This window comes from Cynocephalus volans, chromosome 9 (genome assembly GCF_027409185.1).
Source record: "Cynocephalus volans isolate mCynVol1 chromosome 9, mCynVol1.pri, whole genome shotgun sequence".
Taxonomy (NCBI): Eukaryota; Metazoa; Chordata; class Mammalia; order Dermoptera; family Cynocephalidae; genus Cynocephalus; species Cynocephalus volans.
The window spans coordinates 22,275,202-22,303,140 of record NC_084468.1 but is presented as its reverse complement, the minus strand read 5'-3'; the positions used below and the strand labels follow the sequence as shown (position 1 = coordinate 22,303,140).

General features: G+C 45.4%; 1 protein-coding gene across 1 annotated transcript; it reads right to left on the bottom strand.

The window, feature by feature from the left end:
- Positions 1–11,073: 11,073 nt before the first annotated feature.
- Positions 11,074–24,703, bottom strand: SLC34A2 (solute carrier family 34 member 2). Its single transcript, XM_063108359.1, has 12 exons — positions 24,592–24,703; positions 24,361–24,495; positions 23,100–23,228; positions 21,513–21,656; positions 19,632–19,743; positions 17,409–17,604; positions 16,575–16,670; positions 15,715–15,835; positions 14,439–14,606; positions 13,313–13,429; positions 13,104–13,228; positions 11,074–11,706 (listed from the first exon to the last, which is right to left on the bottom strand). Exons 1-12 carry the CDS (start codon positions 24,701–24,703, stop codon positions 11,074–11,076), a joined length of 2,088 nt encoding a protein of 695 aa, XP_062964429.1.
- Between the last annotated feature and the right edge of the window lie 3,236 nt (positions 24,704–27,939).

Below are 27,939 nucleotides of genomic sequence, written 5' to 3'. Positions count from 1 at the left end.
ATTCTGCAAAGGTCTTTTTTAAAAGAATTTTCTCTTGTAATCCTTTAAGCCCAGTATGTGTGTGCGTGTGCATGTGCGCGCGCGCGTGTGTGTGCGTGTGTGCGCGCACGTGCGTGTGTGTGCGTGTGTGTGTGTGCGCGTGCATGCATGCGTGTGTGTGTGTGTGTGTGTGTGTGTGTGTGTGTGTGTGTGTGTGTGCTTTCATGGTCATTGCTTTGTTTAGGTTATCTATGTCTTGATTCAAGTTTGATCATTTACATTTTACTACAGAATTATACCCTTCATAAAGATTTTAAAATGTATTAGCACTAAGCTGCACACAGAATTAAAAATTTTTTTGTATATGTTCTTTTATCCACTATTCTGTACAGTGTAGAGATTTAAAATGGCAGGATCTAAAATCCAGAAGATATGGGTTCAAGTCCCCGTTTTACCAACTCCTATGATGAGTTTAGTGGGACAAGTTACTTCAACTAGCCTATGCCTGGCTTCTTGAAATGGAGAAAATGTAAAATAAAGATGATAATACTCGTACCTAGTATGGACGCTGAGAGGTTAATTTAAGCAGGTCATATGCTTAGCATAGTGCCTGATACACAGGAAATTGTCGGTAAATGTGGGCTGTTTTTATTTATCTACCACTGGATCTTTGAATTTGTTCACTTTTTTTCTTTATTATACAAGCAAAATGTTGTCTATTTTGTTATTGTTTTTTAAATCCAAGACTTTTTATTATCTCTTCTATTTTTTAATTCTTTTTTATTTATTTTCTCATTTTTATCCCTGTATTTTCTTTTTCAGGATTTCCTTTAAGCTACTTTGTTTTCTGACTTCTTGAGCTTAATGCTTAATTCAGTTACATTCCTGCTTGTTTGATAATGAAGCATTTGCTACTTTGAATTTGCTTCTAATTACAGCTTTGTCAGGGTCCTTCCAAGTTGCTTTGTAGTTTAGTCTCATCGTTGTGGCTTGTTTTTTTTTTGTTTTTTTTTTTTAAAAGATGACCGGTAAGGGGATCTTAACCCTTGACTTGGTGTTGTCAGCACCATGCTCAGCCAGTGAGCGAACCGGCCATCCGTATATGGGATCCGAACCCGGGGCCTTGGTGTTATCAGCACCACACTCTCCCGAGTAAGCCACAGGCTGGCCCGGTGTGGCTTGTTTTGGTTTGTTTGTTTGGGTTTCCCCCCCCCCACAGCTGGTAAGGGCAGGGGGGTCTCATCTTTGACAAAAGAATTATTTATGAGAGAATTCCTATATATTCATAGGGTTGGGTCTTGTTGATTCTAGTTGTGTTATTAACATGGGTTAGAGAGGAAATTTTCTTTGCTGAGCAATATATAATCAATTTTAAAGTGATCTGTGAGTACTAGAAAAGCTTTATTTTATGTTTGAAGAAAACGAGAGTACAATACATATCTATTAAATTAACCTTATTGATTATATAATTCAGAACTTCTATATGAGGGCTGTCCAATATAAATATGTCACAAGCCACGTTTGTGATTTAAAATTTCCTAGTAGCCATGTTCAAAAAGGAAAAAGAAATAGGTGAAATTCATTTTAATTAATATATTTTACTTTACCTAATATATCCAGAATATTATCATTCCAACATATAGTCAATATAAAATATATTGGTGAGATATTTTACATTCTTTTTTTATACTAGATCTTCAAAATCCAGTGTATATTTTACATTTACAGTGCATCGCAATTCAGAAGATAAATTGTCATTGGAAATACTTGATCTGTATTTGGATTTCATAAAATTTACAGCTGAGGGACCAGCCTGTTAGCTCACTTGGTTAGAGCACATCCTTATAACACTAAGGTTGATGAGTTCAGATGCCTGTACTGGCCAGCTGCCAAAAACAAACAAAAAAAATTTACAGTTGAAAAAGTGGAGTCACATACTCAAGTTGTTCCAAGCATTCTTAAACATTTGTCAATACCAAATCAAGTATCATTTCAAAAATAGTATTTAACTTGATTAAAATTAAATGAAATAAAAAATTCAATTTCTCAGTCACACTAGCCGAAATTCAAGTGCTCAACAGACACACGTGGCTTCTATCTGCTGAAGTGAACAGTGCAGCTCTACAGCCTCATTTATTTTTGCCTGCAAGATTTGTCAAATAGAATTGTATTAAAATCGCCAACTGCTTTGGAGAAATTATTGTTAAATTTTTTTAGATGTGATAATGTATTGTGCGTATTTTTAAAAGCATGTTATCTTTTAGAAGTGGATATTGATATACTTATTAAAGAAATCACATGATCTTTGAGATTGGTTTCAAAACAATAAGAGAGAGAATAAAGTGGGTTGGGGTATAGTTGAAAAAGAACTGGCAGGAAAGAAAGAAAGAAAAGACCACAACAATATGTTGAACTCTCAGAAGGAGAAAAAAAACCTAAGGATATTAGAGATGGGGTAGATGGAGGGAGGGGGTTTGGGAAGTGATAGGTTGGATAAAGGGCATAAAGAAATATCACGATTTGTAAGAATGAATATGCTAATAATAAATGTTAAAATTTAATTTAATAATAATCATTAAAGTTTGGTGAAGGGTACACAGAATTCGTAATACTATTTTGTTTACTATTATATATGTTAAAACTTTTCATAGTAAAAAGATTATAAAAAGGTAACAAATTTTGGACTAAACATTTTTCCATTTATAAATTTAATTTTATAACAAATTTTTTTCCTGTATTTAGCTTTAGGTATTTTTTTTTTTTTTTTTTAAAGATGACCAGTAAGGAGATCTTAACCCTTGACTTGGTGTTGTAAGCACCACGCTCGCCCAAGTGAGCTAACTGGCCATCCCTGTATTGGGATCGGAACCTGTGGCCTTGGTACTATCAGCACCACACTCTCCAAAGTGAGCCACAGGCTAGCCCTTGCTTTAGGTACTACAATGCCACGTTTTCTTGTTATTTTTATGATCATAACTAAAATATTAAGTAAATATGACAAATAATATACAGTCATCAACTCTGTACCCCACAGATGTGTATAATCAATTATATTTCAATAAAAAAGTATATATATGTACACAGAGTACTTTATTTTTTTTCCCACTAATTTAAAAAATTTTTTCAGTGGAAAGTTTTTTCTTTGCTTCCTCATAAAACCCCACAATTTTTCTTGTTACTCCTAGGTTTTAAAAAAGTGTTAGGACCACTTTAAGTCACAAATTCAATTAGATTAAAGGAGGCCACAAATTCTTTACCATTCTTTCCATGGAAAAGTGCAGTCTATCCCCTCCCTTTGAATGGGGGCTGGCCTTGCTTTGGCCAATAGAAGGTGGCAGAATAGATGTTGTATAACTCTAAATCTAGGTTTTAAGCAACCTGTATCTTCTTCTTTTGGATCACTCCCTCTGCCCCTTAGTTTTTGCTTTTTGGAAGATTCTCTGGTCTTATTAAGTGAAAGAAAACTTAACTGTTTAATCAGAACATATGTTAGAAACAGTTGACTTTATTTACTTTCATATTAGTACACAGATACTTGTAATCAACAATTTAAAAATGTTATTTTCAGTATTGTACAGGCCAAAGGAAATACTCTGTTTTACATATTTTCATTGTTTGAATCGATGGAATGGAACTCTCCCTTTTGAACCAGTGGCCCTGCTGCGTGAGTCCCAAGCCACACAGAGAGACCACACCAGAGAGAAGGAAGGCCCTTTGATGACAGCCCTAGCTGAGCTCCCCACCAACAGCACGTGAGAGCTGTCTTGGACGTGACTGACCGGCTGTTGAGGGGAATGCAGTTACTTCTCACATACAGCCTTTGCTCTCAGACACAAGTCAGGGAACAGTTAATCATGTGCCCACTTTAGAGAACTCCTGCCCAGCTCCCTGAAGGTTCCATTAAAGCCATCCTACTAGACCTGAGGGCGGAGGGAAACATGACCTTCTGGGATCAGTGTTCCAACAGAAGTACCTGCAGGGCTGAGAACGGGAGGTTTGCGTCACAGCCAACACGCCTCTGCTTTATCTAGCCAGGGCCGCCAACAGCTAGGCCTGTTTCTGCCCAAACTTCTTGCTCTATCTAAAAACATCTGATAATGTCTTCCCTTCACCACATCTAGATTTTTTTTTTTTTTTTTTTTTTTTTTTTGAGGAGCAAAAGTGAGAGTGACAGGAAGATAAAAGAAGTGTTAAAAGATAAACTTGGACACTTGGACACAAAATTTTAAAGAGTTTATTTGAGCAGACAGCAATTTATGAATCAATCAGGCAGGGGCAAGAGGGGAAGTCTTTTATAGGGTGAACACAGAAGCAGAGCAAAGACATTACCTGGTGGGTTAAAGTTGGAGCAATTGCTTCATGTGCACTATCCCCTTGGGAAGTTTAAGACAATAGAACCAGTACCTAGTTAGCTGCCTGTGATCAGCAGGGCTTGTTTCATTTTCTCTTAAATTCTGAGTTAGGTTTAGCTTTGCTTACATAGGAACCCAGAGAGTGAGAGCTATCTCCGTCTAATGGCCTCCCCACTTAATTATTTTAACAGAAGGAACAAGATCTCCTCACAGTTTTCAAACAGAAAGGTAGGGCCAGGGCTAGGAGTGGACGAGGTTTCCTGCCCAAAGCCTCCTACTGGCTACGTGGGACTGTGAATCCAGAGAGAAGAAAGGCGAGGCCTTTGTCCCTCCACCAGCCAATAGCAAGGTTCTCACCGGATTCTGAGGCGACCTGTGGTAAGAACGGAGTGCCCTTTTCCCCTCAGCCCTGGACACTTGGGAAGTGGCTTTCCTGCTGTGACCCTTGGTGTCCCACACATACTTCACTCAGTGGTGAGGAGCAAGGACCAGACCACCCATGAGGACTAGGGAGCTGGCCTTGGGAGACTGAGACAGAAAGTGGTGGATGTTTGGCACGTGTTTATTACACTGGGAAGACTTGAGTCCCACACCCTTTTTCGCTTACAGTGGGACTGTTCCACCTCGTCTCCCTAAGCTTCTTCCTGCCAGAATGCCTTGACAATTCAGCTCCGTGACATCTGCCCTGCTCTAATAACCTTGAGTACCTCGAGGTTGGTGAGTCACCAGGTAGCACTGCTCAGTGGTCCGAGGGATGGGTTCTGTATTCAAATTCTGTCATTTTGTAAAAAGTGTAAACAGGTACCAGTTCTGATTTTATTTCATCATATTAATGTACATGACACAGTGAAATGAGAAATGCATGACTTAACCATTCAACGCTTGCCTTACTCCGAAAGAACACTATATTCACATTCAGCCACTACCCCCTCCTCACCCCCGCAGCCACCAGAGCTTGCCTCTGAGGCTGCCACTCAGGCCGTGGTAGTCTTGATTCTAAGAACTGATTATTTGATATTAGTGATTAAGGACTAATGGTCGTAGTGTAACCACATCACAGTTACAGGAAGGAAGGGGACCATGGCTAAGATAAACCCTAAATTTCAGAAGACAAATTTCTGCCCAAAGATTTTGTAAAAACCACACCCCCCAACCTTCCTGAAACATACTTAACAATGGAACTATTGCTTTCATTTTTTTCTTTTTTTTTTTTTTAATTTATAAGAAAACAAAATTTATTTCTTAACAGTTTGGAGGCTAGGAAGTCCAAAGTCCAGGAAACATATTTTTGGTATGTGTAAACATATCGACCATGCTGCCTGAGAGCCCAGGAGCGCATCGGTCCTCATGTGACTACGTCTGTGCTTCTGTCAGGAAGACACCCAGCATCTCGCCTTCCCAGTGTTTCAAACTATGTCCCCCAGTACATGTCTTATTAGAAAGTGAATTATGACAAAGTTGTGAAATAATGGTTTATATCTCTAGTTAAAAAAAAATTACTGTGTGAAACCTTGAGGATGTCTGATTACATCAAACATTTAAATGTATATATAAAAACTAACTCAGATGATTTAACAGAACTTTTTTCAGTGTGGTAACAACGTATTCTATACAGTTGACTCTTGTCTGCCTTCATTTGAGAATCCTGTCATCTTGGGACCATCAGCTAAGTTCCTGGAAACTGTTGCTTCTGCAGCTATTAAGTGGAGATAACTCCTGTCTCTTCAGGCTGCACTACTGTGAGTCAGGAGGTGATGTCTATGTAGCAAACTCACCTGCAATCCCAATGAGAGTGGTAGAGAGGGAGCCTCCACCCATCTCCCTGCAGCCTCCAGAGCAGTCACCATCTGGGCCTCTCAGTTACCTAATTGGTGCTCTGGGAGAAGAAACGGAGCACGCTCAGCTTTGGACTGGCACACCCCAGGCCTTGTTCAGGTCTCATTCATGCCCCTCAGCTGCGGTAACCTCAGGGAGGGCTCTGATCCCATGGGGGAAGCCAGTAGCATTCATCTCTGCCTGTGACTGGGTAAGAAAATTCAAGGATAAAGCGTTAGTAAGTCTCCCCTGTCCCCGCTTTCCCTTGCAAATCTAAAAACTACATTTTACAATCAGCTGCCTTAGTAATACAATGGACATTTTCATCTCCATTAGTCTGTCTTCTGTCTTATTTTTCAATTGATTCCTAATTCTATAAGGGAAGAAAAGGATATTATTTACCGACTTCCTAAGACCCCAACAAAGTGAAGGATGAAAACTACAACCTCGGTCCCAACAGGCATCCCCAGAACTCCTTTGGATGCTGTGTAATTAACCTGAGCCAAATGAGAAGGTGTAATTTGGCTTCATGGCAGCATAATTTATGCTGTACTCACAGGCCATACATTAGCCAGTACCCAAGGAGAGGATTTATTCTGCTAATGTGACACACCAATGACATATTATCAGCTGAGGCTAAGGACCAAATGGTGGAGCCTGGCAGACCTGTGGGTCTGCTCTACCACCCCCGGCAGGAGATGGGAGGTTTATTGACTGAAGGAATTAAACCCAAGGAGTCATGGTAAGAAGGCAAAGGGGTGGGCAATGAGGTGCAGGAAATACATCGGACGGAAGCCAAAGTCTACACACAAAAGAGTTGCGTTCTGTCTCGGTTACCACGAGCTGTCTAACAGGTCCAAAACTTAGTGCCTTAAAAGTCACCACCATTTCGTTTGTTTATTCTGTGCTCAGCAATTTGCAATGCTTTTTTGAGCTGTTCTGCTGGCCTCACCTGGCAGGCAGGGGCTGGATGGTCCGAGATGGTCTCATTCTCATGTCTGGTGACGTGCCAGCTAGCTGCTGGGCCTTCCTCCCCCCACGGTCTCTTATCACCGAGATTCCAGAAGACAGTAGAGAAAGGCCTTCTATGTGCCAAGGCAGTGGTTTCCAAATTATCCATCAAGTGTGAGGATGCAATACATTTTCACACACGCACGGACTCAAAAATTTTTACTTTTTTCATACCCATTCTTGGGTACTGAAACTAGAGAATAAAGAAGTAAAGAAATATAAAATTGAGAAAACAGGGGATCCATCCTAGAAGAGTGGAAAGCCCCAAGACGATAGTTGCTAAAGGCTGACAGAGCCACCAGTTCATGATGTTGCAGGAGGGTGACAGAGTGGGGAGAGAGACAGAAACCAAAAAGTTATCAGCCACTTGGGAGCAATTGGAAAAAAATATTTACAGATATATGACAGCGCTGATGAAGACAATTACAGAAAATGTTGGTGCACCATTTTGTTCTGCAGTTTGTCACATTTATATAATAGTAATGTAATATTGACTACTGGTTTGGAGAACGGCCATTGGTAGTGGTGGCAGGACATGAGAGCTAAACCCCATCTCCCAAAATACAGGTCAATGGGTTCATTAAGAAAAAGCCATTATTATCACACGTTAACTGTGGCATGACAGACCAGAAGAAAGTACCGAAAGAGCTGGAAAGGATTGACTCTGAGGAGCCAGGGAGACAGACTGCCACACAGGGAGGGAGGGGACAAATGCCAGCACCGCTTGTGGCACACTCTCTAGAATTAGGTGATTTTCAACCTTGACAAAAATAAGTGTGAAAACCTTTTGAAAACACCAGCCACCACTGCCATTGGTTGGGGCTAGAAAGTGAGTCTCTCGCCAGAGGACAGCACAACCATTTGTTTCCAAAAAGCTGAGTGTTCCTTGCGTTCTGTCTTCTGAGCCCAGTCCTTAGACTGACTCCAGGTCATGGGACGCTCATCCAGCTCATCCTAATAATAACTCCGAGGCCAGTTCTGGCCGCTGTTTCATGGGTTGACAGCAGTTTCTTTGACTTGCATTTCTCTTCAGAAGTACCCAGAGAAGGAAGAGTGCAGACAAGCAAGGGAAGTGCATCCTGCACCCTGGCCATGCATGTCAGCCCCCTGTATTTCGAGGCATAACCAAGCACTTAGGGTAAACCAACCCTGGGCTAAATGTTTATATTCATTGCTTCATTTTAGTAACCATAGGAAGCCAAGTGTTACTGTCCCATATTCCAGATGAGGAAATTGACATTGAGGAAGTCAACAGAGCCAGGAGTGTCCAGCTGTCCTATCTCAGCATCACTCCACAACACTGACTCGGTCCTAAGCATGTGCTGCAGCTGGCCCACAAAGAGGTGTAGAGCCCTCCTGCATGCATTTCTTAATTTAAAATTGTCCTTTTCCTTAACACTGTACTGTGTTGGCAGGCACAGAGTGGCGGGCCGAGCACCAGGTAAACAGGAGTACTGACAGCACTAAAAAGCCAGTCTTTCTATTAAAACCAGAACTTTCTTCAAATGCAGCAGAAAGGCATTGGTGTTTCAAGAAACACAACTGACTAAGGAACTCCACCATATCCTTTCTCGCTCATATTGCTTCCTTTTATTAGCCAACCACTTAGACTGAAAATGATATAGAAAGGGCAACACAAGAGCTGGCCTGTTAGGTCAGTTGGTTATGGCACAGCCTCATAACACCAAGGTCAAGGGTTCGGATCTCCTATACATGCCAGACTTCCTCCCATTCCCCTGAAAAAAAAAGTTTTCCTTCCAGTTCTGCCTGACTCATCAGTAAGGTAGAAAGTACTGTAGAATGTGCACATATAGAAGTAAAATTGAAACAAGTAGCTTTGTGCAGCATTCCCACTGTTCTTGTAGGAACAAAATATATGTATGAGCTATAAAATATGAGATGTGTGATTTCTATGAGCCCACGTGTGAGTTAAAAGCTCTTACATTTTCATTGAAAATTGGCATCGCACAATATAAAGATGAACCGTAAAATTCATATAATAATTTAAATTTAAATTTTTTACTTAGAATAGCATTCAACAACAAATTTCCATGAGAAGTCAAGAAAGACCATGAATGAAAAGAAAACTTTATATTTTTGGTACCTATACTGGCACATTTTCCCTGATTTTTGACCAAGGGGCCCCACAAAATAGGAAGGTGACCTTGGTGCTGGGTAGTGACGTTAAGTGAGGGAAGAGACGTCATATTTTTAGGAAATAGATTCAAGGATGCCCCAACTACCCTGTAATTGAAAGCAGCATACTCCTTTTGGGTTTGATTATCTTCTTTATTTCTCCCTTCCCACAACCAGTAAAAAAAAAAAAAAAAAAAAAAAAAAAATACAATTGGCGCAAGTACAAGGACACAATTTTTAAAAATCATCAGAGTACAAAGATGGCCACAGCCCCTGCCCGGGTTTAACTTACATATTTACAGACAGTGTGGTGTGGGCAGGGCCACAGAGGCATGTCTAAAAGGCGGTATTACAAAATATACAGAGGTGGCCTTTCTCTTCTATACACTTCACAGAAGAACCCTGCCTCCTTTCCAAATGAGAGCACTATAAAACACAAATCACACAAACTGTTTAATATATAACTTATGTAAAATGCTGTACAGTGCGTGACTATAAATATAGAGCATAAATGGCTCTGTTTGGGAGTTGGTATCTACACGGGGGAAGGTCAGGGAGGGCTCAGTTTGGTATCCCAACCTGTTAAGATGATGCAGAAGCTGGGATGGGGGGGACAGGGTCGCTCACTGGGAGAAGTGGGATTGTTGAGGGCAGAGCAGCGGTGTAAATAAAACAGGGGCTCTAAAGGCACAGAGTCATCTGGGACAAAAGGAGCACCCCTCTTTGACCCACAGACACACATGAACTCTACTTGATGGTCACAGCTCATGGGCATTCCAGCCAGGCCCTGGTTTCCTCCTCCTGAGAAAAGTTTGGAGCTTTGCAGGCATGAAGAGAGGGCAGGAAATCAAAGCTCCTCTATGGGAAAATGGAAAACCATTTGGAAAGGAATTCCAATGGATGGATGGAAGGAAGGAAGGAAGGAAGTTGACCACTAAAAGCTGCCCCAGAAAGTCATCTTGCACAGAAAGTGTGAAATGTAGAACGATTCCATGCTTCCTGGGATTGGAGGCAGCAGCAGTGGAGAGAGGGCTTAGAGAACTCTTGTGAAGACCGGAGCCAACAGGTGAACCAAAGAGCACCTGGACCTCCTCTGCAGTTCAGGTGTGGCTCCCATCCTGGAAACTTGAGAACAGCACACTGCAGGTAAACTGCTTGGATTAGCCATACCTGCCCAGGTGAGGAAAACCCGACAGGGGACTTGGGGAGCACTAGGAAGTGAGAAAGGCCCACCACTGGGGTCTTCTCCACATCTCCAAACAATTACACGATTTCCCATGTCCTGGGTGGTCTGGGGCAAGGATGCCTGTGAGCAACTGCTCTCCATTGCAGCCTGTCTTTGGTAAAAAGGAGACCTGAGCTCTACCATAATAAAAAAGCTTTGCTCACATATATACATACAGACACACATATGCTCCCTTGAGAACCTTTCATAAATTCCTCCTTCGGGCCTTTTCCTTCTGAAGAAAAGGGATTGAGGTTGAACATAGGTCCTGTTGACCATCCAGCCATGTGCAAGGATGGACCTGACCATCTGTCTAGCGAGGGTCACTGGCTAAATTTCCTTCAGTGTGGTCCTGTGCCTTCCTGGGAGTGCAAGACCGACGGAGCGGGGGCTGAGAGAAAACTGCCCTGCGGGGTGATATCCTGGGCCAAGGGGAATGAGAGTCAGGACTAATGTCTATTTCACTTCTTAATGGGGAACAAATCCCCTCCAGGTAGGGGAGGCAAGCAGAGTGTGCCAGGGGTGAGGTCCTACCCCCAACCTCTGGGCCGCCCGCTATAAGGTTGTGCTGCTGGAGATGGTCTTGGTGCCCAGGGAGTCAGTCTGGGACTTGACCTCATCCTGGGCCTCTCTACTCATGGCTCTGTTATCGAAGGCCTTGGGGGCCTTGACGGGGATGCCCTCCACCTCCCGCCCCTCCTCCAGGTCTCCACAGCACTTGCTGCAGCGGCAGCACGTGGGGCAGCCGCACAGCAGGCAGCACGCGCGGCAGCACAGGCGGCAGCAGAGGCAGCAGCGGGTCTGGCAGCAGCTGGTGAGCAGGGAGATGAGGGTGTCCCAGGGCTTCAGCGAGTGCATCCACAAGGGCAGGAAGTTCCAGTTCTGGAGCTTCGTGGGCAGGACACGTGGGCAGCGGGCCTGCAGGAGCCTGATGCCCAGCACCAGGAGGATCAGGAAGATGATGGGCACCCCTACGCCCACCAGCACCTGCCAGCCGGCCAGCGAGAGGCCAAACACCACCAGCGGGGTTAGGACAAAGAGGAAGAGCAGGTAGAAGACGGCAAACCAGCGGTACTTGGCGGAGATGTTGCCCAGCCCTTTGGCCAGGCGGATGGGCAGGCGGGTGAACGGGATGGGGTACCACAGCAAGATGCCGGAGATGTTGAAGAAAAAGTGGCACAGGGCGATCTGAAACACAAGAGGTTGGGCAGGTGAGGAGGTCTGTTGCCCAGTGGGGATGGAATGAGGGTGAGGACTTCCAGCAGCCATCAGTGGCAGACTCAGGGGTCTTCCTTGTCTTTATAGCTCAGCCTCGAGAGGGATGACCCGTACTCCCTGAGGACTACTATGTTTCAAGGGGGAGGAAGGAGAGGCCTGGAGCGGACCAGGTGGAGTCACAGCTCAGTATCCAGGGCCCGAAGTCTGCAGGCCCCATCTAACAGTGGATCTGCCCACTGCTACCCTGGGCCTGGGCTCTGCAGCTTCCAGCTGAGCAGTTAAGAGCTGGTGGGGTGGAAAGAAAGGCTCACAGCACTGCTGGCTTTCTCGGCTCACTGGCTGATTCTGAGGAGTGAGAGACAGGAAGGATGGTTACAGTTACTAAAAATTGATAGCAGTGGCAGCTGATGCTTATAGAATGTTTGCTGTGTACAAGGCAACTGTTCTAAGAACTTTATGTGGATTACCTTGGTCATCAAAAAACACCCTATGAAGTGGCCACCATTGACACTTGAGGCACCATGAGGTTAACCTATTTTCCCAGGTAAGAGATGGGAGAAGTAGGATTCATTATCCAGGTAGGCTGGCTCCAGAGGCCAGGCACTGGGCTACTTTCCTGTGTGTGGTGCCAGGCACCAGCCTAGGGGCTTTCCACCAGCCCTGTCTAGTACATTAGCCGCTGGCTTCGGGTGTGGCTAGTCCACCTCGAGATGTGTTCTAAGTGTAAAATACACACCAGATTTCAAAGACTTTGTCCAAAAAAGAATGTCAACAATCTCACCAATATTTTTACATCAATTACATGTTGAAGTGATAATGAGTTAAATCAAATACATTATTCAAATGAGTCTCCCGGTTTCTTTTTACTTTTGAAAAATGTGGCTAATAAAAAATTCCAAATTACCTATGCAATTCTATGTTATACACTTACATATTTCTATAGGATGGCATGGTTTTTAGGCAGTGCTTTGTCAGAGCTTTATAATAATCCTCATGATGGGTTACAGTATAGTGATCTAACACCAAGGTCAAGGGTTCAGACCCCTGTACTGGCCAGCTGCGCCCCCCCACCGACCCTCCAAAAATGTGGTGCCTATAATAATCGTAATGACATAGGGATTGTGTTGTCTATCTTTCAGATCAGGGGATTTAAGCTCAGAGATTAGGTCACTACCTTTCTAGGAGTAGATAGCTGTTCTCATATTGAGCTCCTCAAATCTGTCTCCCTGTGGCTTCTCTTCCACACATTAGTTCCATCTTTTGGATAAAACAGAAAGGCTTGGCTCTTGTTGGAAACCGGTTTGCAAGACCACAAATGGGGATGGATCCCACCCACAGATCCCCTGCCCCATGCAGCATGCCCTGACCTGGAGCGAGCTCCTCAGTGTACTGCCCGGGCTGGCTAGGGCGGCCAGGATAGCGGTGGTCGTGGTACCAATGTTGGAGCCCAGCGTGAGCGGATACGCCCTCTCAATGCTTATCACACCCATGCCTGAAGAAAAGCACATGGCATCAGCCCTTGGGGGTGACAGGAAAAGGCAGTGGCAGCCAGAGGAAGATCCAGGGAGAAACTCACCTATCAGTGGGGTCATAGCTGACGTAAACACGGAGCTGCTCTGCACAACGAAGGTCATGCCTGCTCCCACGAGGATGGCCAGGTAGCCAGTCACCCAGGCAAAGGGAAAGGGGAAATCTGGAAGACAGAAGTGAAGAATTTTTGCAACCCTGCTGGGGAAGGCAGAGGCTGCAGGCCTCTGGGGGCAGGGGCTGGGCTGGAGGGTGAGGCTGTGCAGAGCCTCCCCACCCCACTCATGGTCTGAGGTTGCAAACAGGATTTTTAGAATCCAGCTTCATTCCCACTGTCTTTAACCCTGCATATGTGGACAGTGAAAGCAAGGATGTCGGCGTGTGTTACGAAGACAAACACACAGGTTCACTGGAAGTCAGGTTAGAAATACTGATCCCATCTGAATAACCACCCTCCTCCCACAAAGCACTCAGAGCCCTTAGACCCCTACGCTTCCTCCCCCATCCTGGTGTCCTGTCACTGCACACCTTCCACCTTAGTTTCCACCTAAAGGAGCATTGAGTAAACACAGCAGCTTGGAACAACCCTACAAACCCAGCCCTGCACCCCACAGGCACCAGACCAGGCCCTGCACGCTCGGCAAGCACCACAGTCACTCAGTTCATCCTCACGAAGCCCTGCAGAGGCAGATGTGGCTGGGTGGTGATGTCACTGCCTTGGCAGGCTCTCATTGGACAAGACATCATATACAGCAGGAGCTCCTCTTGGCCAGTGGAGTCTCCTTGGCTACCTTAGGATGCTGATGAGTCTGTCCGGAGCCACATTTTCTTCCCAATAGTGAAGGGAAGCAGGGACAAGGGTGGACACTTGTTACCATTTTCCTAAGCGGTCCTGACAGACCCAGTAAAGTCCCGGGTATATGGAAAACCTGCCAGGATAACCTTCCGGCCTAACTCACAGCTCGCTGCATTTGAGCTGGCTGCTTCTCAGACCCTACCCAGGACACCAAATAAAATTTGCAGAGCAGACAATAACTCAACTTCTGTAGCCGATCAGATCTGAGAAAGAAACTCCATGCAGAGGCCATTTTTAGGTGGATATCTGAAGGAGCTCCCTGGGGTGGCCACAGTGATGCCATCCCGTAGAAGGACCGGAATGGGGGCAGTGCACCTACCAGTGTTGAGGGTCTTCTTGATGATAACAGCAACCTGCCCCCTGAGCACAGTTTCCAGGAGCTTCACAATCATGATCAGGCAGCCGCAGAGGACCAGCAAGGAGGAAAAAAGCAGGATGAGGCCCACACTCAGATCTGAGAGGCTGGAATTCGCAAAGATGTGCCGGCCTGAAGAGACCACAGAAGGCCTGTCAGGAGGGTCTGGAGCCAGCACAGCCACAGAATCCTTCTCTCTCACAGTACCAGAATCTCGGCTGTTAGCTCAACACATGGCGGCCCAGAATAAAGACCACCCCTTCTGGCCTCCTTTGCAGCTAAGTGTAGCCCTGAGACTATGTTCAGGCCAGTGGGATCTCATGAGGCTAGAAAACCTGCCCTTAAAGCCACACAGCTCATCAGGGGCAGACCTAGGCCTCCAACCAGTTCTTCTACTTCTAAATCCCATGGTGTTTTTTACTCATGATACTTACAACAACGTGTTTGAGTGGTAGGATGGGCAAGTCGGAACAGGGGGTATTGCTAATTGTAAAACCTCTTGTTTTTCAAAGACCCAGTATGTCCCCATGATAATTCCAGCAAACCATGGTTATATCAATGGATGTATAGCACCTAGAACATGGGAGGTGATAAGTTTACTTGATTCTGTGGGGTCAATCACATCTGGAGTATCAAGGTGTGTATTGCTCAGAATTAATGTCAGGGGAGGGGGGAGGGAAGAGAGAAGCAGAGATATATAAAAGGGTATATAAGGAATAATTAGAAGAACTAAGGATGTCCGGGTTGGTAAAGATTCCAGGGGCAACATTACAGCCTCTTGAAAGAATCAGAGCATCACGTAGGCTCATTGACTTGTTCACTGCTGCAGCCCCAGTGCCTTGAATGGGGTCTGCTGTACAGCAGGATCTCGCTGGGTAAATATATCTGTTCTATGTGGGCCCCACATCTTCCTTCAAATCTGCTGTCATCTCCCCAGAGTTACTGACAAAGGGATACTGAGGCACACAGAGGGAACACTCTGAAATCTGTTGATGAATTATGGGAAGTGACATGGAGCTGCCATGGGATCTGTGGCTTGTCACCTCAGTCTCAAAGCCTTAGTATCCTCTGCTTTGAAAGCACATTGCTCCATGCCGGGTGCGGGGGTGGGTGCTCAGTGAATCTTACTGCCCTTCCTTCCTTCCTTCCTTCCTTCACTTCCTGGGGCTCCACGCAGATAAGAAACACACATCAGCACCACAGACAGCCCTTCCCGGTGACCAATTTGAGTTCCACTCACATTTAGCAATGTTCTCCACGTAGGTCTCATTCTTGATGGTCCAGGTGTGCACACCGTCCGTCCAACAGAGGGAAGGGGAGGTGCAGTTGTCAGGTGAGGGGACAGTGACATTCATCTGAGTCTGGATGACAAACATAACAATGTCACTATACTCGCTTTTGGTGGGGGATGGAGGGGAGCAGGGGGAGCAGGCACGAGACACCATATTCACTGGTGTGTGCAGTAACTCCGTCATAAACTTTCTTTTATCTCTGGAGGACTTATTATTTATTCATCTTTATGGGAAAAGCTCTTAGAACAACTCGGGACAAATAAAATCAGCCTTCATCATTTAAAAACATCTAATTTTTGCATTTAGTCTGCAGCCTTTAGCACCCCACAAAAACAAAAACATATACACCCTAGAAGCAAGAGTAAGCTACAACCCTACTGCAAAGCAGCATGGGTTAAGTTCCCTGATGTACGAATGCAAGAATGTGGGCATTCCAAGGAGGAATGCTCTGGAAGAGTCTGGAAAGTGTGAGAGATGCCACCTGCTGCCAGCACCTATAGAGTGAGATGGACTGTTTCCATGAGACCCTCCAGGCCTCCTCTGAGACATGAAGATACAGACAGTCCAGGAATAGTGTATCCATTGTGTGCGATGGGGCAAAAGGGAGTTTGTCCGTCCTACTGCTTAAGCCCATCCAACATTCAAGGACTTGTTTCCTAAAGGAACCTCACTGGCCAGTTTTGGTTTTTCAGGAGTTCTCAATTTTTCTTTCCCCTGTCTTTTTAATTGATCACCTTGGAAGAAAGATATTGCTTAAAGTTCAGATGTAAAGGTTCACCCACCCAGCAGTATATTCTTGGAAACTTACCACGTTAGTAAAAGTTTCACACCAAATTTTGATCAGACTCTTGTTTTGGGCTGCTTCATCTTTCATTGCAATTTGGTTGATCACTGTTTTATCCAGCTGAGGAAAGAAATTTAGACAGTCAGCATGTCCTCAGAACTGATTTGGGACAGAAAGGTAGGGGTTGCTGTTAGAGGGGCTTTGAGGAGATGCACAGGGCTGTGAGCCCCTGCAGAAGTGAAGTGGGACTCAGCCCACCTGCACTCCCAGGGTGGAGCACACTACCCAGATGTTAGCAGGTGCTTGACAAATAAATGATTGCACAAACAAAAGCCCTGGTATCTCGGAAGCATGCGCTGGGTGACTGAATGGCTGAGAAACCCTGAAGGTAAAAGTGAGAGCCCATGGTCCCAGCTGGTCCTTTCTCTCCAAGGCAACATCCACAAAGCCTTCTTTCATTTCAATTATGTGGACAGACCCCAGTGAGCAGAGGGCGAGATGGCTCCTGGCAGAAAAGGGCAGTAACCTTCCCGTTTGGCTAAGATAGGGATAATACTTCATCATCGGTAAGCGCACTGGTGTTGAGGACAGTAGTGAGAATAAAGTGGTCTCAAGTATTCATTCCTAAGAAGCACCCCTATCCCAATAAAGATGACACATACACTGAAGTCAAGGAAACGAGCAAGGCCAATTACTCTGTCCTGTGTCGTTAAAGTTCTGCCTCCCTTGGCCTTTTCCAGAAGCAGCCAGATTAGTGTTCATAGACTAATCTATACAGTGAGTGTATGGGCTCAGTGGGGTGGGGGATGGAGTGGGGACAGATTTAGTACCTTTCTCTGCCCAAAGGAGCCAGGTTACCTGGATAATGAGCGTTGTGAAGGGGTCTGTGATGACTTTCAGAAGTGCCGGGGCATCTTCTCCACTCTTGAAGTTGAAAGTCTCCAGCACGACGTTGGTCAGGATCTCCAGGTAATGGGTGGCTGCCTCCAGGGGCAAGAGGACCAACACAGAGAGCCAGTTGAAGAAGTCATGGATGGTGGCCCCTGCAAAAGCCCTGCAGGAGGGGAACCCCAGTAGCCAGCTTAGTCAACGAGTGAGCGGGCACCAGGCGAGGTGGGCCATTACTTGTGTCATCTGCCACCATCTGCCAGGTATCACCTATGCGTGTACACACGTGTGCAGTCTCGCTTTTGTTCTCTCTCACAGCAATCCTCCAAGGGGGTGATATCAATATTCCCATCCAACAGATGAGGAATTGAGGGCCAACAAGCATGTTATGGCTGGAATAACTAGCTCAGCAGCCGCTATGTGGGAGAATTGCATCGAGATGCCTTTTGAGTCATGTATATTGAAGGCAACTTTTTTCTCTGGGAAGGTGGGAACCAGTTTGAAAGTAACCATCAAAGCCATCTATGCAAGTGAATTCTTAACCTTTTTTCTTAAGTTCTTGAGAATAACAGTCTCCGCAGGAAACAAGGCTAAGATATACCGCATTTTGCATCTACCTGAGGAGGTTCAAAGATTCCCACGAATCCCATCCTATCTCCAGATTAAGAAACTCTGCTTTTACATTTTTTTTTTCTTAAAATGTAAAAGAAGTTTTCTTTAAAAAACATCTGCATGTCAAAAACACCCCAAACCAAATGGAACATGGGACATGAACAGAAAGGAGAAGCTAATACGCACGTGGGGGGAAATGCTTAACTTCACTAGTGAAAGAAATTTATTTGCAATTTATTTATTTATTTGCAAGTGCAAATTTGCACTTTTATATTTGAAAGTATTCTTATTCTTCCTGGAGAGGGTAGTTTAAGGGACTTTTATATTCTGATAATGCAGTATAAAGTGATAACAAATATTTCTTAGTAGTTTGGCAAAATGTTTTTAGAGCCTTATAGATGTTTGGTACAATAATTATTGTTCTAGGAATCAACCCAAGAAGATAATCCAAACCATCAGAAGTGAAAAATACATACCTCCACAGATGTTACTGAAAGCATGTTTAAATATCCCAAATAGGGATGAGCTAAATTAATTACATTCCTATATACAAGCACCTTCACAGGTCTTATGCTCATATTTCATAGGCCATCCTGAGGCAAAAACGAGTAAAACAATGAAAAGAACCCAAAATCTGGAATAAGGAAACCTGGATTGAATTCCAGCTATGCCTCTGCATGAAGTTATTTAACTTCTTTGAGTTTCTACATTAATACAATGGGGTATTAAAAAGCCTACGTGGCTTCTTGAGAAGATCAAATTAGCAAACGCTCTATATAATGGGTATTCTTATTGTGACCATGAGGACATCTTATCAGGGACCAAAGGAGGTGGCTCAGGGGAGATGAACAGCTCCGAGGACATCCACCAATCTGCCAGCTCACCAATGGGTGACATCTGCTGTCTCCCCAACCAGCGTATTTTAACACCATCTGCCTGACCCTCATGGTGACTGCATCACATAGGCAAGCTGGGAACTGCTTCCATGTTTTAATAAGCTCTGGTAAAAGCCCATCACCAGTCAGAGGAGAGGCTAGAACATGTGCTTAATTTTCATATTAATTTTTTTGGAAGAAAGGGGTTCACTTTGCCTATATTTAACCCATTCTATTTTCAGATATTATGCATCCACGAAAATTACGTTTGGCCTTGTAGTGACAAAGAAAAATTGGCACAGATTGAGCTGGCCAAAAATGGAAGTTTTAGGAAGTTATAGTTACCTATGACTAAGTGACTTAGTTTCACCTCAACCATGCAACAGGTAAGTTCCTAGCTAGAGCTCGCATTTAGTGAGCCCTGACTATGAGCCAGGTAAGTGCTACACACTTACCTGCACAGTTGTGTTTAATCCTTAAGACAGCACAATGGTGTTGGATACTATTGTTATCATCCCCACTGTGCGGGTCAGGGAGCTGTTAAATATGTGAGCCCCAGCCCTGCTCTACTCCTCAGTGACTACCTCTGGGAGCTCCAGCAATGAGCCTGACAAGCATGTTCTCATTGGCTACTTAAGGGTGGTGATGACACATGACCACAAAGGAAGGGCCTGATGGTAGCAAAGGTGGGTTGTGGGCTTCCTACCGTCTGAACTCACTCCGGTCTCCTGCCTGCATGAGCGCCACGAAGGTGTTCGTGATTGAGGTCCCAATGTTGGCCCCCATGATAATGGGGATGGCGGTCCGCACAGTCAACACTGGAAGGTAAAAAAGAGCCATTAGCAAGTTGAAGAAGGCAGCCTGGCCATATTTCCACATGGCTCAAGGCAGGCTGAACTCATTTGTGCTGGGGATCTCCTAAAGCAGCAGTTCATAAACTCTTTGGGATTAGGTACTGCTCTGTGAATCTGATGACAGGTAGGATGGGTCACCAGAGAAATATGTCTGTGTGTCAAAAAAAATTCCTACACATAATTTTGGGGAATCCACAGACTGCCTGAAGCCCTGCTATGGACCCCAGGTGGCTTTTATTTTTTACAGAAGTGTTCTATTTTTGTTTTTGTTTTTTTCTTTTTTAGCCACTAGCCAGTACAGGAATTGGAACACTTGACTTTGGTGTTATCAACACCATGCTCTAACCAGCTGGTAACTACCAGCCCTGGCCCCCAGTTTAAAAGTGTCTTTCTAAATTCCTATTACAAATGCAAAGCCAGCTTAAAAGAACCAGGAAACAGCTCGTATTTAAGGACTCAGGTGAATGAGTTCCCAAGCTCGTGAGTACAATTGAGTCAGCTGTACACAGCATAAAGGCTCACATTTAAGGAGGTGTCATTCACATGCTAGACATCAAACATTTGTACATCTAGTAGGCGAATTCCTGGCAGTATAATTTCTTTTTCTAACAGAATAAGTATACTGTCACAATTTTCTGACATATGAAAGTAAAATATCTTGAGGAACAAATACCTTTTTCTAATTTGGTCCTGAAAGGTTCTAGTTAACTTAGGCTAAAATGCTAGTTTGGGCTGAAAATTACTCAGCTCAAACTGGTGCTCCTCAGGGGATTTAGCCCAACTTAGGTGTAGCAAATATCAGCAGGTGCAAGTTTGGAGTGCCGTCTTTCCTAGCTCAGTTGTCCCAAAGTCAGTGTGTGATGTGATTAGATGTCTTTACTCTTAGCACTGAGGGCAAGCCTGTTCAATAGAACTTTTTGCAATGATAGAAATATGTGTATCTATACTGTTCAATATGGTAGCTGGAAGCTGCATAAGGCTATCAAGCCCTTGAAATGTAGCTAATGCAACTGAGAAACTGAATTTTATATTTTAAATTTAAGTCAATTAAGATGAAAAAAATTAAATAGCCACATGTGGCTAATGGTTGCCAGGCCAGACAGCATAGTTCTAGAGAATTCAGAGCTCAGTTCTCAAGCACTGGGGTCTATTTTCAGATCCAGCCTTCAAAATGGAAACAGGACTACTATGGTTTGGAAGTCTCCTCCAAAACTCATGTTGAAATTTAATTGCCGTTGTGATGGTATTAAGAGGTGAGACCTTTAAGAGGTGATTAGATCATAAAGGTTCTGCCCTCAGAATGGATTAATGCCGTTATCACCAGAGTGTGCTCTTGATAAAAGGATAAATTTGGCCCCTATTTTTCTCTCTGTCTCACCCATGCTGTTCCTCACCATGCGATGCCTTCTGCATGCTCTAATGCAGCAAGAAGGCCCTCACCAGATGCAGCCACTCAATCTTGGACTTCCCAGCCTCCAGAACTGTGAGCCAAATAAATCTCTTTTGGTGGGGTGGTGGGGAGCAGATGGCCATTACAGGGATAAATCTCTTTGTAAATTACCTGGTCTGTGGTATTCTGTCATACTAGCAGAAAAAGGAGTAAGACAAGGAAGTTGCCTGGGATTAACAGCAGGACACATCATAGTTGGACAAGGCAATGGACATATTCAGAGTAAGTTCAGACTCCCCAGGTGGCCTGCAATGCATGTGGGCTCAGGGGTGCACAGACTCACATGAGGAGGCCACCATGCTGACAATGATGGATGAGGAGGTGCTGGAGCTCTGCACTAAGACGGTCACCAGCACCCCGATCACCAGCCCTGCCACAGGGTTGGACATAATGGAGTTGTTGCTGAAGAACTGCCCAGCTGCCTTTCCTGAAAAACAAACCAATGGCCGTGAGATGAGGAGGGGGTTAGGTGGGCACCAAGGCCAGCTGGATGTGGGTTGGGGCTCCCAGCCTCCAGCCTGCTGGTGCCTATGGAATCTTGCTTCCTTGTCCTTCTTCCCAGCCCTGCCCTGATAAGTCAGGAGACCTGCTGGCTCCACGTGCACCTCCTGTCTCTGCCTCTCTGTCCTTGTTCCCCACCAGTATCAGCCCCTTCACCCTCCTCCTGTCCTTCAACTTCTCCTTCGGTCAGCAAGTCCTTCTCTATTCTCTGATCATGAACCTGATCTCAACTCTATTCTGGGCACAGTGGGTGCCAGGGAACCTCCTGATACCCTAATTCCTCTGTCTATGGGATGATTTCCCAATTCAGAAGAAGATTTATCTTCCAGGAGTGAATCTTCTCATTCATCTCTATCCACCCCCAGTCCAAGCCCAGGCTGTAATTAAATGCTGGGAGAGTCATTTTCGAGAGTGTGCCTCCAGTCCCATCAATCCATTCCTGAATCCACTTTACAAAGAGGACAGAGGCCCAGAGAATGGACGTGTCTTGTCTGAGATTGGTGAGCAAGCCCCTTGCTGATGCTGCCCTGGAACAGGGGGACCAGAAGCAGCATCCAAGAAGTCAGTCTGCTCCCCATTGGGTGCCCCCTTGCCAACTCCCCTGGTCACAAAGATGGGTCTCAAGAGAGTCACCAAGGGGTGCAGAAATCCATAGGCCTTTGTGTCACCCAGATCTGAGACTGAATCCACTATGCCAGTTACGGGCTGTGAAGTTTAGGTCTGGTTAGTGATCTCTCTGAGCCTGAGTCCTCTCCTCTGTAGATGGGAGGGTTCGGGGAAAGGCCCCTGAAAATGTCTATACCCATAGGCAGTCAGAGTGCTGCCAATTACTGCTGTCACCCACTCAGAGTACAAAGCTGACTGAGCACGTGGCAATCTCACTTCTGGGTTCCTCTCACATGGCACAGCCACACTCAGTCCCAGGAGATGTGTAGGCAACTGCGGTGGATGGAGAGTTCCCCAGCCTGGGGACTCCATCCTTCCCCCAGAAGAGGCCCAGCTTTGTCTTTCTTAGTCACTTTGACCAAAGAGAGTGCTCTTTCTTATTCTGTAATCCCCTCGGGTATGGAGGCCCAAAGACAGCAGGGGTCCCTCAGATAAGTCTGTGTGTCAAACAGCTTCCTGCCTGTGGACAAACACAATCCTGGCCTAAGCCACCTGAGCCATGGCATAGCGCTTTCATAGGCCTCCATTTTCTCTTCTGTGAAACAGGGGTCACAGATTTTGCAAGATGAGCTGAGGTGGCTTTCAGTCCAAAACACTCCAGGAGGCTGCGTCTGAGAGGGCAGGCTGGCTGGCTTGCTACTGTCTAAACCAAATTCCATGACAACAGCCCCAACCCGCAGACCTCTGAGCCTTTCATCCTTACCTCCCAGCAGCTGGAAGGCACTGCTGAGGACGTCCAAGGAGCATACGAACAAGTAGAGAAATCCCAGAAGCAAAATCAATTTCCCAATCGCTTGGAAGACACAAAGGATCTTCCCTTTGGTGTCTCTCTCTGCAGGGAAGGGGGTGGGGGAAAAAAGTCACAAAGGCTTTTAATGTCTGAAACACTAAGAAGTTTGGCAATATGCTCAGAACTCCCCTCACCTCCCCTCCCAGCCAGGCGGCTGTAAGCTCTTATTCCTGCAGGGCTTCGAGGTGGGTACATCCATTGCTGAAGTTCTCCAAGCATTTAGCACTGGGGTCCATTTAGTTGAAAGCCCTGGAGAAGTTTCTTGAAAGCCTTTGCATTTGGGAGGAGGGGTTCAGCGTGGTCCATTCTTGGGTACAGGCAGGCAAGCCAGGTTCCATGCTGGGCTAAACCACAGTGTCACTAAGGGGGGCAGTTAAAAGCACTTGCCACCTGCAAAGTGCTGGGTCAAAGATACATACTGGGATGCTTTGTCCTTGACTGCTGTTTTCTGCACTCACTTTTTTTTTTTTTTTTTTTTTTTGTCATTTTTGTGAACGGCCGCACCGCACTCAGCCAGTGAGCACACGGGCCATCCTTATATAGGATCCGAACCCGTGGCGGGAGCACTGCTGCACTCCCAGCGCCGCACTCTCCTGAGTGCACCACGGGGTCAGCCCTGCACTCACTTTTAAAGTGGTTCTTACCTCCTCCCCCCAGCTCCTTTCCCTCCTACCTCTTTTGCCCTCCTAGCTGTCTGGCCTGCAGACCTTACACACTACACTTGGATAAGAAATGTAGCACTTGCTTGCACCCCAGCTGTTCTGGCTGTACACCCTCTGTGTTCTGGAAGCCTTCCCTGATGCCCACATTTAGGTGAGAGGTGAGAAGCTCTCCAAGAACAGGGGCCTTAGTTGTTCATTGCTATATCCACAGCACCTACAGCAATACCCAAAACCTGGGCAGCAGGCAATGAAATATAAGAAGCAAGACAGTGTCTGTCTGGGCTATAACCCCAGTGACACACGTTTGTTGAATGGAAGAAAGAACAAAAAATCCCCCAAATCACTACATTGTGCTCTGACTCTAAACCTCAAAGGCTGTAGGTGGCATCCCTAGCCAGGGCCCTTGTCCTAAGGGCATCAGAACAATAAGGGGGGGGGTTGACATGAAGGTGGTGACACTGTGAACAAGAGGCGGTTCCCCTCATGCCTGCCCCAGCTGGCCTCATTTTTACCTGACCACTTGACCCCAGTGTCGCGAAGTGCAGGCAGGTCCCAGGGGTCGTCCACCTCGGCAGGCTCCTCTATCAGCGTCACAGTAGAGTAGGATGGCAGAAGTTCAATCTTGGTTACAGGAGTCCCAGTGTCATCTGCCCAAACAAGCGACAGAGGCCATGAGGAATCAGACCTGTGTCTCCCCAGGTCCTTGTAGGGGGCCCGTCTGCAGCCAGGTGAGTGGCACTTACTTGTGTCAGTCTCTTTGCCTTTAGCTGGTATGGTGGGCTGCTGGTTCATGGCTCCTTCGATGTATTTACTGGGGTCGGGCTGGGCATTTTCCAACTCAGGCCAAGGAGCCATGGTCTGCAGATGGGAAAGCAGAGCTTAAAGAAGCAGCCACTGAAAGAGGTGCACCCAGTTGCTGCAAAAGGGAGAACCATTGGTTGCAAAGCTTCTATTCCTTCTATTTGGGGGAGTGAAGGAAGGCAAGGGGGTCGTGCTTATTATGTCTTCTAAATGTGGAGTCTTAAGTGCCGTATTTTACTCTTCTGTAGTCCTCCCTGAACCAGTCACCCAGGTTGTCACTAAATCAAACCACTTTTTAGTGTTTTTCCATTCTAGCCTCGAATCTGTAATTAGTGGCACCTCCTTTGATTTCTCTAACTTCCTTCTGTCTCGGCCTCTGTCTTTACACTCTAATCAACAAGGTGATGCTAACCTGTCCAAGTCCTCACGACCCTGCAATGGGCTCCCTATCTGCTTCTTACATCTGGACAAGTTCAATTGCAAATCTGCACAAAACCTCATCCGGTGGACTTAATATATATGTACGACTTAATGTATTCATATCTATAGATGTTCATATACATTCTATCTGCTTTACCTACCACCTGGGTCTTCTGTGAAAAGCGTAACATTGGACCTGGATTACAATCCAGCAATGCCATTTATTAGTGGGTGTGTATTTAGGCAAGTCCCTTTATGCCTCTGAACATAAAGTGTTAGTTTCCCCATCTATAAAATGGGATTAATTCTTCATACCTTGCAGGGTTATGAGATTAAAGGTAATATGAGATTAATGGTGAGATATAAGGTGTGGATAGTGTCTGGCATTGAGCAGGCATCCTATCAGTAGTAGCAGTGATTACTACACATGCTGCCTGGATTAATGACCCTTTGTCAGAACCACATCCTTTCGAGCCTTCAGTAGAGACTTCCTCATAACCCATTTTCTCCATAAAGACTTTTTCAGTTATGTGGCTCCTGAAATACCAGGCAGTCCACTCTTTGCATTCCTTGTCCTCTAACACAAGATAGACAAACCAGTCCAAAGGACTGGAACAGACAATTCACAGAAAAGCAAGTACAAACAGCTAATAAGAATTCAGCCTCCTTAGCCATCCAAGATATGCAGCGACAACTATCAAAGGAGCAAAAAAATGTTGAAAAGTGTAATATGCTATGCTCAACAAGATACTGTGAGACGAGCACTGCTCGAAGCTCTGGAGAAGAGTTGGCAAAATGTTTAAAGCGTATTCGTCACACATTACATTTATCACACATCTTTGACCCAGCAATTTCACTTCTAGGTATTAGGAACCCAGGAATATCTGCTCTCAGAAAATCAGAAATGCCTGCCTTGCTCTGATCACTTCTTCCGAGAGGGCTTCCTGGAACCTGGCTCTGCCTGACTCGTCTCCTCTTTTTCTGAAATCAGTTTATTTCCTGCCAACCAGAATGCAAGCCCGACCAAAAAAGGGGCTTTGTTTTGTTTGTTGCTGCATCCTCGGGGCCTGGAGTTCTGCCTGGCACATTGACTACGTTCAATAAATATTTATTGACAGAATGGATGCGAAGCAGACCAAAATACATTTGTTGCTTTGTCATTTACAGAGTAGAAAAATAAGAATAGGGAAATTATTGTACTAACTATGGTACACCCATGCAGTGTAATAGCCTGCCATGAAAAGGTTATAATGAATCAGTAAAAACACAGGAAAATACTTTAGATAGATTGTGACTAAAAGGCACTTTTTTGTCCCATGTATAGCATGATCGCAATGAGATAAACTAGATCCATAAATGTTCCATGGGGTTCAGAGTGGGTGGTGAGACTGTGGGTGATTTTTATTTTCTTCTGAAATTTCCAAATTCTTTTAAAAGATGCAGCTCAGTGGCCAAACCCACAAGAGTAAGATGGCTCAGCAACATCTGTATTGCTTCTGTTATTCATATTAATAAAGCTCAAAGTAATAATGGCTGGTTCTGTGCATCCCCATCATGAGGAGCTTTCATGAAGCTGCTCCCTTGACACTGGGATCATCCCCTACTCATTGGCCTCCATGAAGGCACAGAGCACATCTTTCATTTCAGTTTAATAAGCACCCAGCACACAATCGGCCTCGATGTGCTTTTTGAGTTGAATGCTGGGACCCGCCTATCCAGTGGAGAGTCAGTATCTACTGAGCCAGGCTCTGCTACGTGCAGCCTCCCAGCCACTCGTGGGGCAGGTGCTATTGTTCCCTCTGTCACCCAGATGAAGAAACTCAGGCATGAGGAGGTTAAGTAACTTCTCCAAGGTCCCACGTGGCAGAGCCTTGAACCCAGGTGGGTTTGAAGCAGCTCTGGGGCGGAGCACCTTCCGTGCATCTCCCAGTCTCCAGGGGCAAGGCTGCATTCTAATGTCCTGCCTCCTGAGGTGCCGTGCCTGCCATGGAGTTTGAATCCCCCCATGGGCTCAGTGAAAAGTTTTCTCATAGTTGACAATCAAATGTGGGGCACAGTCTGCTGTTCTAAGGCCTGCTGGAGGGGGCTCCTTGTGGGGCGAGCAAAGCAGCAGCGACATGGCCAGGGCCAAGGCAGGGGAGGCAGGCGGAGCTGGGTAGCCGGGGGACAGGCCAAGCAGGTCCTGGGCAAACTCCAACCTCAGCTCTAGGCTGCCATGTGGCTGAAATGGCCCAGGCTTGAAACAGCACACAGGCTGGCCCAGTGTGCTTTTTTTTACTCTAATCCAGGGATCCTTAGGCAAAGAAACTAACTATTTTGGAACTGTCAGTTTCAGTCAGGCACTGTGCTAGGTACTTTACAGGCCAGAGGTTCAGAACCAAACTCCAGCTCTGCCTCCAACACATTGTCACCTTGGGCAAGTCACTTAACCATTCTGTGCCTGAGTTTCTCATAAGTAAATGAGGTTTATAACAGTGCCTCCCTCACTGGGTTATCAAGAAGTTTAAATGAGTTAATTTCTACAAAGTGCTTAGAACAGTAACCTGTTAAATGAACTGGTTTATGTCACTCTTCTTAGCAACCGTGAGAGGGGTTAGTGTTGTTCCCATTTTACAGATGAGAAAACTGATCCTCTCAGAGGGGTGAAGCCACTTGGCTCAAGGCCATGGCCATGATTTGGAGTTTCTCTGACTCCAGAGTCTATGCTTGCCTCTCAATTACTACATGACCCAGAGCACATGAAGACCCCTCTCAACATGTATCGTGTAGACACACCTGAACGAGTGAATGGCAGGAAGGGGTGAGTCATTGGTTAATAGCATCAAAAGTGAGATGGTTCTGATTAAAGGCAAATAGGGAGATGCTTCGAT

Bases quoted from the DNA above. Each gene is read 5' to 3' on its own strand.
- SLC34A2 (XM_063108359.1), bottom strand. From the start codon at position 24,703: ATGGCTCCTTGGCCTGAGTTGGAAAATGCCCAGCCCGACCCCAGTAAA. The intron at 23,229-24,360 runs GTAAAAATGAGG...CCTTCCCTGCAG, and splicing joins CACTGGGGTCAAGTGGTCAG to AGAGAGACACCAAAGGGAAG. The intron at 15,836-16,574 runs GTAAGTTTCCAA...TTTGTCATCCAG, and splicing joins GTGAAACTTTTACTAACGTG to ACTCAGATGAATGTCACTGT.